This window comes from Lactuca sativa, chromosome 2 (genome assembly GCF_002870075.4).
Source record: "Lactuca sativa cultivar Salinas chromosome 2, Lsat_Salinas_v11, whole genome shotgun sequence".
NCBI lineage: Eukaryota > Viridiplantae > Streptophyta > Magnoliopsida > Asterales > Asteraceae > Lactuca > Lactuca sativa.
This window is the reverse complement of record NC_056624.2, coordinates 160,857,668-160,870,663: the sequence shown is the minus strand read 5'-3', so window position 1 is coordinate 160,870,663 and position 12,996 is coordinate 160,857,668. Positions and strand designations below refer to the sequence as shown.

General features: G+C 31.7%; 1 protein-coding gene across 1 annotated transcript; it reads left to right on the top strand.

Moving 5' to 3' along the window:
* Nucleotides 1-6,798: 6,798 nt before the first annotated feature.
* On the top strand, nucleotides 6,799-7,834 carry LOC111915976 (uncharacterized). The gene is made up of 4 exons (XM_023911608.3): nucleotides 6,799-6,993; nucleotides 7,089-7,164; nucleotides 7,244-7,416; nucleotides 7,512-7,834. The coding sequence occupies exons 1-4, from the start codon at nucleotides 6,878-6,880 to the stop codon at nucleotides 7,585-7,587; spliced, it is 441 nt and encodes a 146-aa protein (XP_023767376.1). The 5' UTR covers nucleotides 6,799-6,877; the 3' UTR covers nucleotides 7,588-7,834.
* Nucleotides 7,835-12,996: the final 5,162 nt, after the last annotated feature.

Sequence of the window (12,996 nt, the reverse complement as noted above, 5' to 3'; positions counted from 1 at the left end):
CACGAGTTCATTGCTTTAGTTTTCAAAACTGTTTCTACGAGTTGATTTCTTAATCGTTTGGTAAAACTGTTTTCTGTATTAAAAGCATACTGAACATATAATTATATTAAACAAATAATATACTTTGAGCACAAGTTTCCTTGTACTTTTTCTTGTATTCCCCCCCCCCCCCCCCCCTGAAAACATGAAAAACTCAGAAAAAGCATATGGGTATGAACTCACCTTGCATGGATGGGTTGAAACAAAAATCGGTATGAGATGTTGAGTGCTTAAAGGAGCCTTGAACACAATTAGATCCTATTTAACATGTAATAACACATATAGGAGTAAAAATTAGGGTATTTCACGACTAGACATAACGGGAAACCACTATAAGGACTTGGGAAACACTTGAACTAAGTGTTAAAACCTTATGTGATTGAGTAAAGGAGGTGTATGGCCACCCTAAGGGTGTGTGCGGCCATGGGTGTACGTTCCATGAGTGTACGGCCATACACTCATGATGAAGGGTGCTTTGTGGTGTTTCCAAGGTTCTACAAGCATCCAAGGAGTGTTCTAGGTCCCATACTTAGTGGTTTTGCAAGTTTAAGGCCAAATATGAACATCAAAGTGGGTGTTTATGGTTCTGGGAGGTGTGTGCGGCCGTACAAGGGGAGTGCGCGGTCGTACTCTCTTCATCCTTGCCCAAAATGTCGATTTTTCAAGAGAATCAAGGCTAGGGTCGTGTCCAACTAGAAGATAGAGGCCAAATTCTCACTTTTGAGGGGCTTTAAGGTGTGTATGGCCGACCTTATGAAGGCGTGCGGTCGTATACCTTCAAAGGATGAAGAATAAGGCCTAAAACATGAAGAATCAAGGCAATCTTTCAAGTATAACAAGCTAGGGAATGAATCACTTACGTTTTTGATGCCTTTGAAGTGTTCTTGGGTGAAGATTCTAGAGAGAGAAAGTAGCAGTGTGCAGCCAAATGAAGAAAAGGATGAATGAGAGGGGTCTCCTCATATTTATAGGGGTGGGTGACCCACCACCCCGGGTGTGCAGTTGAGGGGTGGGTGTGCGGCCGCACACCCATGTGTATGTCCGTACACTCCTCCCAAGAGGGTGTATGACCCATTTTTGCTACTTCATGACTTTATAGTTTATCCCTAATCTTAATTTTGGTTTTACTCAAGCCTAGAACACTTAAACGAACCCTTAAATGGTGTTAAAAGGTGACGGAGTCGAGTTTAACCTTGATAGAAGTTCCGGGTTATCACAGAAAATGAAAGAAGAAAATCTGAAGAGAAGAAAGAGAAGATTTCTGAAAAGAAAAAGGAGACCAGAAAAAGGAAGAAGTTTAAAAATCTAAAGAAAAACTTATATGAGAACAATATGAAGTCTTTCTAGTTTGTTGAACAAGTTCCAGATCCACCAATCTTGCCATATCTGAAGGGATCTGGAGTGACAAGGAAAATAGTTGAGCTTCAAAGAAGTCTCAACCAAACCAGTTAGTAAATCTGGTTGGACAAAGTCGAGCCAACGACTTTAAAAAAATGCAGCTTTCCGGGAGGCAATCCGATGAGTAGTTTTTAGGTTTTTCCGCTTACAATAAAGATATGGTCGCAGTTACAAGCTAGCTTAGGGAAATCATAGAATCTTCAAAGTTGTAGAAATTCAGATTTTTCGCCAATATCTTCGTCAAAATCAGAAATTTTTACAAACTTATAAGGTACATTCATTCCTAGCAGCACCGTTTTTGTTTTTATATGCTTTATTGAGTTGTTCATTCTTCTCTAATCATTGAGGACAATACATCATTTTATGCTTGGGGAGAAGGTTAGTGTGAAAATTTTGCATTTTTGTTAAAATTTTTAAAATGTTCAATTTTAGGTTAAAATTTATCAAATTTTCTACATTTTATTTGCTACATTTCATTTGCATATAAAATTCGAAAAATCCAAAAAATATTTTTCTTTTTATTTTTTTGCATTCATAATAATAATAAAAAACCAAGAATATTTTATTTATAGTTTTTTTTATTTTTTATTTTCTGCATAAAATTTCCGAAAATGAAAAAAAATTCCAAAAAAATAAATTTTATATGAGATGAAGATATTATTTACATTCGATAGCTCTGTAAAGATGAAGTGTGATAGGAACCGAAAATAACAGTCTCATTACAATCAATTTTAAGAATTATATTTTCATATCGGAAAGTGCTTTAAATGTTTTCGAAATATGAACCAACATAGGAGTCGGACAATTTTTACAATAGAAGTGTGGGATGGAAAAACGAACAATGTTTTAGGAATAACTTCCTTAAATGCCTTAAAAAGAACCTAGATTAAATAACCATTTATCTTTCCTTGAAGTACCGAATCCTATAGTTTCTACGTCTTTTGAGGTTAGGAGGGAACTCTTGTTATATCCACACAATTTATTATCATTTTTTTGAAGTATTGAAGATATGGTGGGCTTCAAAGTAAAATTTGTGCTCAGTCAATATATATATATATATATATATATATATATATATATATATATATATATATATATATATATATTAGAAATCGTACATCAAGCGACTTGAAGAAATCTAAAATGTGAAGTCAAATCCAAGTCAAGTTTATGTCGAAATTAAGAACCAGGTAAAGTTAAATCTGAAAAGTTGATCAAGATAAAGAAGATGTGTGGTATAATGAGATAGATCCCTTGATAGTGGAATCATAGGGATGAACTTGGATTTTATGTCCATAATGGAGCTTACCACGTTTACTGGACGAGTTCGGAAAAAAAAGAGGGTCAGTCAAGCTAAGTTTTTGTAAACGAATTTTCGTGAAATTATTTTTAAAAATCACTGTTTCCACAAATTTAATTCAGCCTAAAAATTATTTACTCAAGCTTGGTTTGACTTATTAAATATAAATTCTGAATCTACAATAAATGTATTGAGATTGTCGTCTAGGTAACGATTTCATTAGAGCTTCGTCGGTGTGAAATCTGATCATGTGAGAAAAAAAAAGAGTGAAGTATTTTTATTGCAAGTTTTTTTTTAGTTTCTTTTATTTTATTCTAAATTCTTTTTAGGTCATCTGTGTCTTTCTATTTGTTTATAATGTTTAATTTTTTTTTTTATTACTTGAGGCAAGTAAACTTCAAGCTTGGGGAGATTTGATAGATGTCATTTTATGCATCTTTTAGGGTAGTTTTTATTAGAATTTAGCATCATAATTTTTAAATTTTCATGTCCTTAGTTTAAATAATGTTCAACTCATGTCATTCGTTTGAAGTCCTGTACTGCTTATATTTTTATGTCATTTTCAGATAATTCGAGTGAAGCTGTATTTTGGGAGCAGCTTTGGATGCGTTTGATCGAGCATTGGAGTTAATTGGAGATTGGAACTTATGAAGGATGTTGAGGACTACTTGGAAGATGTTTTGGTCAAGAAATATTTGATCGAATTGATCATACAAAGATAGATTGCTACATATCTCATGACTTGTAATTCCAATTGACGAAATTCAAATCCGAAAACTAGAGTTTTTTTTGACGACTTTCGTGTTTGTGAAAAATGAAAATTTTCGATCGAATTTTGCCTTGAAATTCGATCGCATAAAAAATTTGATCGAATAAACATTTCGTAGTTCAGAAAGTCTGAAAACTAGAAAAATGAAAACTTCAATCAAAGCATGAAAAATTCGATCGAATTTCCCAAAAATTGGATCAAATTTTATGTTTTCTTGCTCCAGAAGGTTCCCTCTTACATATAAATACATGTCTCATGATCAGATTCGAAGGGGAGACGATTCCTGAAGCTCTAGACGACGAAAAAGATGATTTTTGAGGCAATTTCTCTCCGGTTCAGGGATTTTTGAAGATCTGAAAGCTAAAGATCATCTCCTACATTTAGTTAGCAAGATTAGTCTGTTAGTTTATATTTTTATTAGTTTTAATTCTTTTTTAGCTATGTCTGGCTAAACTCTAGTTTTCAGTTCTGCATAGACTAATACTTTTCATGTGATCAATTATCATATATGGTTTTCTTTATTTGTTTCTATCTAGTTGTTTTAGTTTTAAACTTAATGAACGTTTGATTTTTAATTCTTTTTAGCTTGATCACCTAGCTAGGGTTTTATCATTCCAGTTAATCATCTAATAAAACACATATAAGAGGATATATATATATATATATATATATATATATATATATATATATATATATATATATATATATATATATATATATATATATATATATATATATATAAAACCAAATCAGAAGCTTATAATTATGATATCAAATAGTTTGAATTCGACCGAATTATATTCAACCACTTTCTAGACAAAGTATATCAAATACCCCCTTGCCTAGAGTTACCACAATTATGTATGTCGGGAAATATATATTTATAAGGGTAGTGGTATTATTTATTATGACTTCCATGAAGTTTTAATCCAATTTACAATGAGAGTAGTGGGTATGAGTACGACTGGAACTTGGTGAGAAAGCCAAAAGAACAAGTCAACAATGGATTAATTCAAGTAAAATGGTACAAAAAATAATGTAATACATAGGATTTTACGTTGGGTTAGAAATGCTTAAAAAATAAGTAATTATTTTAATGAGTAATTATGTCAAACGTATCAATTATAATTATATATTATATATAGAATAATAAACTAATAAAAAATATCCCTACACTTAATACACAAAGCAAAAGATTAAATATGTAAAATAACCCGACTTTATCTCATTTTGTTACTTGAATTAATGCAAAATAACTCTTTTTTTTTCATGAGAATTTGCTTCCAAGCCAAATCTATCTTTCCTTTTTTCTCAAATCTTTCCATGTAGGTGAATTGAGCCGTTCGATTTTAAACACAACTAGGTGAGACCTGTGTATTACATGGATTTATAAAAAAAAAGGTTTAATATAAAATTATAACCATTACATATATTTTAAAGTAATAATTTTACATAAATACAAAAAATATAATAAATAAAATAAGTAATTTAATATATAATATAAGATATTTGAAATGTTGCAGAATATTTATTATGCAATTTAATAAAATAATCTATTTTACATATATAAATCTCACTAAAAAATGGATTTTAAATTTAAAAAAATAAAAAATACAAAAAAATAACAAGTGAAAAAAATAATTCAAAAACTTTTAAAAAATAATAATATCAAATTCAATGAGAACATAATATTTGACCATCAATATGAATATGATACGATGATGATTACCTGATATTGGAACACTTTAAATGAATGAGTTTTTTTCAAATTCCAAAAAACTCAGACGCTAAAAGAAAATTTACATATAGTAACATTTTATTTAGAATTACCCAGATTGTGTAAATAGTAAGAGTAAATAATATTATGAGAGGAGCGGTTTATTGATTGGGAAATTGCATGATATTCTAATCAAATTTATAATGAGGGTAGTGGCCTAGTGGATACTATGGGAACTTGGGGAGAAAGCCAAAGGAAGAGTTCAACTATGTGATGTGATATAGCCCTCAATTTTTATATGTTTCACTTTAGACCCCTATAATTATATTTTTCGTTTCAGAAAAGTAATGTTAAGCTTTGTAACATATTATCCTGTTCACCAAGAAAAAAATGAAAATGATCTAACTTTTTTTTTTTTTCATGAAGAACACCACCCTTTTTTTATGTCAAAATGTCACAAAGAGATGTGGAGCTAAGCACTTTCGACTACCACTCCTCTTTATTACAAGGTTAAGTATAATAAATTAACATTTTTGTTATATAAAAAACACAATAAATGCTTTACAAGGCTTTAATTTAACAGTAGTTATTTAAAGTTTGCTGTTTTTTTTTAAGTTTCATCCATAAATTTTCTTCACACCATACATTTTCATTAGGTTATACATGAAATATTACATTGCAATTATCTTGAAACATGAAAATTTATTAAATAAAAATATATTATCTAAAAAATGAACAACATAACAACCTTGAATGCATGTCAAACTTGAACAATTATCTCATTATGTAAACCTATCATCATCATTTTAAAAAAAAAAGATATGTTAGTAAATACTTTCTTAACCAAATTTAGAAAACAATTAAATTTTGAAAATTATATTAAATTTCATGGCACATAGATCATGGTTTAAGATCCTATAAACGAAAAAATGATCACATTCACACTAGACCCATTCTATAGCAAAGATTTACAGTAGGATCTTACGATTTCGATTAAATTGTAGGTAGATCCGGCCTCATCTCTTTAGATATTAAATTTCATGGCATATTATGATTTGCATCTACAAAAATTATAGTCATTGTCTAAGATATTAAATTTGATTTCCTCATGCTTGAACAATATCAACTCATGGCTATGGCACAAACAATACCTTATGATCAAATTTGAAGTTTTTTTATTTGGATCCAATTTTCCAATTAGTATTTTCAATTTTATAAAACGATCAAATTTAAAGTTTTTTGATTTAAATCCAATTTTTCAATTAGTATTTTTAATTTTACAAAACGTAAAGCAATTATAGATAATATTTTGATCTTGACACCCTTAATATAATTTTATTGTTTTTACAAATATATAAGTATTTACATTTTAGAAAAACGTGTAGCAGTGGTATAATGATAAATATCATATCATGTTTTTTTCTCTAAATACTTAAGTTTGTAACCGAAAAAGAATGCAAGGGTTAAACAGTAATACTTTCTAAGTCAAAGGTCAATAAGTCACGAAGTTGTTCAATACCTCGGGGACTTTTTCAGCAATACATCCAAATGTAAGCTACAAATACCCCGAACGTGAAGACGAAGGTGGTAAGAACATCTCGCCACCAGATTCCTCCTCTCTCAGTTCTCGATCAATCTTCCTCGGAGAAAAATTATGGCCGGAAAAGTTGAGGTTCTGCCAAAAGAGTACGGCTACATCGTTTTCACCATCATTGCCTACGGTTTCGTCAACCTGTATATGCAGATTCAAGTCGGCAAAGCTCGAAAGAAGTAATATTTTCACACAAACACACACACACACACACTCAACTTGATTCTATTCTATCTTTCCCTAATTTGAAACTTAACAAGTTTTGCTGATGAAGGTATAAAGTGTGGTACCCAACACTCTACGCCACCGAAGCTGATACCAAGGATTACAAAATCTTCAACTGTATTCAGGTTTGTAAGAATGAATCACTTGCTGATTTAGAAGATTCAAAAATCATTTCTGATGGAGTAATTTTGGGTTTGTTTGCAGAGAGGGCATCAGAACTCGCTTGAGTCTTTACCGATCTTCTTTGTTTTTATGGTTTTGGGAGGGATTCAGCATCCACTTATATGCTCGGCTCTTGGATTGGTTTACTCAGTCAGCCGATTTTTCTATTTCACCGGTTATTCCTCCGGTAATCCTAAGGGACGTATCCCAATTGGGTATGTGGATTCTACTTATAGTTATAATAAACTCTTGTGTATTTGACTTTTGACTTTAATTTGAAGATACTTTGGTTTGCATGATCTGTTTGCAGGAAATACAATAGTGTTGCATTGGTGGGGCTTCTGTTAGCTAATATTTCGTTCGGGGTGAATCTTATCAGGGCATAAATCATAAGAATCATCAAGAAAACCATGTCCTTTTGACGAATGACGATTTGTTTTGGTATTTATGTTCATAGGAAGTAAATGGTGATTTTACATGGCCTTGGCTCTTAAGCTGTTGTAGTAGAATATAGTTGTAAACTTGTAATACAAAAGAAGGTGTCTTGGAAAGGATAGTTCCAACTTCCAACTTCCAAGAACTTTGTATTAGTGTCGGTATATGTTATATTATAAGCCCGAAGTTTTTTATGTTTCTTAAGGTGAGTATTTGGACTTGTAGACCGAACCGACCAGACCATTTATTGGACCATCAGACCGGTTCTTGGTACTAGAATTTGAGCAAAACCGATCTGATCAGTTCCGGGTAAAAACTGGTTTTGGACCCGACTTATTTAAAAAAAATTGAATTATGTGAAATTCTTTAAACAAACATATCTTATTGGTATTAAGTCAGATTGACATTCGATTTTTTCCAACATGATATTAAACTATAATTTTCTTGTTTTTGGTTTAATATTCGATAAGTTACAATCTTTCAAATATAAGATATCAAAGTTGAAATATTTTAGCTTTTTAGTAAAAAATTTAAACTTTTGTATTCTGTGAAATATTTTAAACAAGCAAATCTAATTCGTTTTAACTCAAATTGACATGCAGTTTTTCCAATGTGGAATTTAGATTTTGTAGATGATTTTAAACAATAATTTTTTTTTGTTTGTGGTGTTATATTCGATGAGTTGCAATCTTTCAAATATGAGATATCAAAGCTGAAATATTTTAGCTTTTCAGTAAGAAATTTAAACTTTTGTATTCTGTGAAATTCTTTAAACAAACAAATCTGATTTGTTTTAAGTCGAATTGGCATACAGTTTTTCCAGCATGTAATTCAGAGTTTGTAGATGATTTTAGACTATAATTATGTAGTTTTTAGTGTTATATTCAATAAGTTACAGTCCCTCAAAGATGAGATAGCAAAGCTGAAATATTTTAGCTTTGCAGCAAGAAATTTAAACTTTTAGGATTGACATGCGGTTTTTTCCAACGTGTAATTTAGAGTTTGTAGATAATTTTAGACTATAATTTTGTTGTTTTTGGTGTTATAGTCAATGAGTTACAATCCTTCAAAGATGAGATATCAAAGCTGAAATATTTCAAATTTAAAAAGAAAAAGAAATTTAAACCTTTTTAGTTTGTGAAATTCTTTAAAAAGGCATATCTCATTCGTTTTATGTCAATTTTTTTTGGGGGGAACGACAACTACAATATATTTCTAAACTACTTCTAAATCCTCATATACCTCAGACGAGACTTGAACCTTCAACCTCAAGGAAGAAGGGCAACACCTGCTACCATTGGGCTATAAGCCCTTTGGTGTTTTATGTCGGATTGACAAACAGTTTTTTCCAACGTGTAATTTAGACTTTGTATATGATTTTAGACTATAATTTTTTTTTTGGTGTTATATTCAATGAGTTACAATCCTTCAAACAAATAGTATGAAATATAAACAATCAAAGTATGACCAATAAAATGGCACAAGAAACGGAAACATATTCATTTTTACAAGTTGTACTGTATCAAACTCAAAAAAGTATTCATTTTAACGAGTTGTAACGTATCAAACCCAATAACATATTCGTTTTAACGAGTTATATCAAAGTCAAAAATGGGTTTTAATAAGTTGTACCGTATGCATGTAAAGTTTTACCGGTCCAAACAGGTCCAAGAACCGGAAAACCCAGACCTGGACCTAGACCCGGTAAGTCTCATTCGATCCGGTCCACGGTCCACAATATTCTCCGAAACCGGTCTGGTCCAAGAGTCGGTCTGGTCCGGTCCAAATGCTCACCCTATCTTATACACCATAAAAATACAACGTTTATGTTGTTGGATAGTTTAAAAGAGTTATGAATAATAATTAAAATTAAAGAAAATGTAACATATCTTATAATTTTTTGGGTTTTGTTTTAAAATATCAAGAACGTTATTACTTTTTTTTTTGCATTCTAGGGACTTAAATTCAAATTTTATCAGCTAAAAAAATCCATTAACCAATTATGATAAATATTGTTGCCATATAGGTAAGCTTTTGATGGTTTAGACGCCTAATCTGCATATGGATGGAAGCAGATTAGGAGCCACCTAAAGGTTGTTATTAATTGGATTAATCAACCTTCATCACCTTCATATACAATAGCCACCACCGTCTCACAACCCAAATCCACTGTGGCCTTCATCTGCTCTCATTATCTCCTTACCTTCTCAATTTCTATTAGTTCAATTGAATGAATCACTAGAACAGACCCAAAACACACGCATACAAACACACACTTAATCTCTCCTTATATCCCTCTCAAACACCAATCAATTTTGTTAGAAATGTCCAATAAACTTAAGCCCTCTGTAGAAACATCAAATTCATGCACATATCCACACAATCTATTACATTGACTTCTCAGAAAACTCAATGCAAATCACAAATTCAATAGCCGACATCTTCTTATATATGTGTATCTCTGTATTACCGGAAATGATAAATAAGAATAGATCAAACCTGAAGCAAGACGATTAACCTACCACCAATCTTCTTTTCTCTTCACTTGATTAAGCTACCACCAATCTACATAAATTTATCAACAAAGTAGGGAGACAGAGCAGGGCGTGATGCAATTGAAATTATGATTAAAAGGAACGATGAACTTGAAGTGGGATTGAAGTTCAACAACAAATTAGGGGTTGACAGATGTAGCTTGTAGAGGTATGCAAAGGGGAGTGAGTATGTATCCAACAGAGGAAGTAGTTGTTAAGGGTTTAAGGGGACGACAATGGGCGGTGTGAGGCTGGTCTGGATTTTCAATGGAGCGGTGGCCTGGTGTCTTAGTTCACATAGAGGGGTGTCAGGTTATGGTTCTCGATGTTTAACCCTACCAAATTCGTGCCTAAGCCCAACCAAGCTCGTTTCAAATTTTCAAGGCTCGAGCTCGAGCTTGGCTTATTTTGAGTTTAAATTTCAAATCTCAAGATTAGATCATGGAGGATTTAGGAGGTTTTTGGGAGTGCTTTTTAAACTCTAAAAGTATTTTTAGACAAAAAGGCTTATTGACTTATAGTGGTGGCAAAATGAGTTTTTTAAAAAGTGTTTGGATTAGCTTTTATGGTGAAAAAGCCAAAAGGTCAATAAGTTAGATATGTTTGGCTTAAAAATCATTTATGGAGTTATTTTGGTTAAAAAGCCATAAGTAGTTTTAAAAAGCCAAGTTTTATATGCTTTTCAAAAATAGTTTTTTCAAGCTAATAGAAAAACAATTATGAAAAGTGTTTTCAGTTTGCCAAACACTTTTTTTCTTACTTATTGGCATTTCAAAAAGTCAATAAGTTGTTTTGAAAAGCAATCTCAAACACCTCTTTAACAGGCTCGAGCTTGGATTTGGCTCGAAAATGAGATAGATTGAGTCAGCAACAAGCTTCGACCAAGAAAAAGATAAAAGTGATGGAACCCTAGATTTTTGTGCAAATGACATGCATATGAAAAAAGGTGAAGGAATGGTGCATTGTCTTTCTCGGTGGTGACTTAAATATTATTCAATAAATAAATAACTATATATATTCAGGGTTTTTCAATAAAAGAATAATCATAAAAGTTTAAAACAAATGAAAAAAAGAAGAAGTGGGTTTTTTGTTATGATTTGGCGCATGCACATCCACCCTAAGTGTTGAAAATCTTTGGATGATATTGGTTCCTTGGTTACATGGTGTAAATATTAAACTTTTGCATATATATATATATATATATATATATATATATATATATATATATATATATATATATATATATATAAACTATACTATTATATTGTAACATATCTACACTCGATTAGGCTTGCAAACCTACTTGTGCTTGATACAAAAGCTTGAGTTTGAGCTCGTTTAATAAATGAGTCCAAAGTTGAGCTTGAATTTAGCTCAGACTTGTTTAATGAGTTGATCCTGAGTAGTGTACGAGTAACTCAACTCATTTGTACCCCTAAAGGCTTCAAGCTTCAAAGCTTCAAGATTTTCTTTCTTGTTTACTGATTTTCGAGCTTCAAGAGTAGAATTTTCTTCTTGTATGTTGTAACTTTTAAAGTGTTTAGAAACCCTTACACCATTATTGTGTTCTTTAATATTTTATGCGGTGATCGTAATTGCTTTTACATCCTTTATGTAGAGCTGGAAGGATGAAGAACTCAAATGAGAAGGATTGTCAGTGGATTTTTAGGAAGAAGAAAAATGATGTGTATAAGGAAAAAAAAAACCCTAACATACGTGATGTGGCAAGGATTTCAGTATCTGTGCATTCGTTGAATTTTCTCGATCATTATTAGATTCGAGATTGTTGGAAATTATGCGAACAATATGGAGTTGTATCGGGTGTCTACATTGTGATAATACTATAAAAGTTAGGCAAGAGACTTGTTTAAGTGTAAATTCCGTTTGTTTGCCTAAGTTGCAAGATTTACTAGAGAAAAGAAAAAGGTTCCATTGATGAATTATTTAAGATAATCAAATTTTGATCAACATCCAAAAAAAGTTGGCCCAATATGTGAATGAGAATAAGAAGTCCTTTGCTTGAGTGTTAAAGGGAGAAAAGAAGCTAGTAGATGTGGGAAAAGGGTGGAAAAGCATTTTTTGGGTGCATGTGGGTTGTTGAATCTACACGATGTCTCATGTGTTCTGCCTAGCGAGGTAAGGGATGTGAACATGATTCCTAATCTCTATAAAGTTTGCGTGAAGGAAGGATTTTCTGATTTGAGGATTAATTGTGTAGGTGGTTTATGAGCATAGTTAGAATTCTAGGATACAAATATATGTATTAAATTCAAACAATACAACAAAATGAAATTATTTTCTGAAGAGTTGAAACTATTATCAAAGGAATTTAAAATTGATGAAAGAATGGTGTGGACGAAGATCGATGGCTTACCTCTTTATGCTTGGACGTCAAGAGCATTTCAAAAGGTTGCAAGTGAACTGGGAGATGTGATCTTCATTGTTGAAGATAAATTGGAGAGGATTTCTATGGGGAAAGTGTGTATTTAAATGACTAATATATACGTTTTTGAAAAGTAAGCTTGAAACGAGCCAAGCTCGAGCTCGAGCCTTAGAAGTTTCAAACGAACCGTGTTCGAGCTTGGTTGGTCTTAGTTTCAACTCAGCTTATTTACATGCCTAGGAGCATTAGTGGGTAAGAACTTTGTCTAATGGATAAAATCTTTGACTAGCTGGGTGTGAAGTTATTATCCAACGGTCCTTGACAATATCCAATTGTTCTTTACCTTGGAAGAGGAAGAAGATGATGAATCTTGAGTTTGGAACACCAATGTAGAGTTTTTAAACAATGTTTTGAAGGTTTTTGTTGATGTTGTTGATGATCTT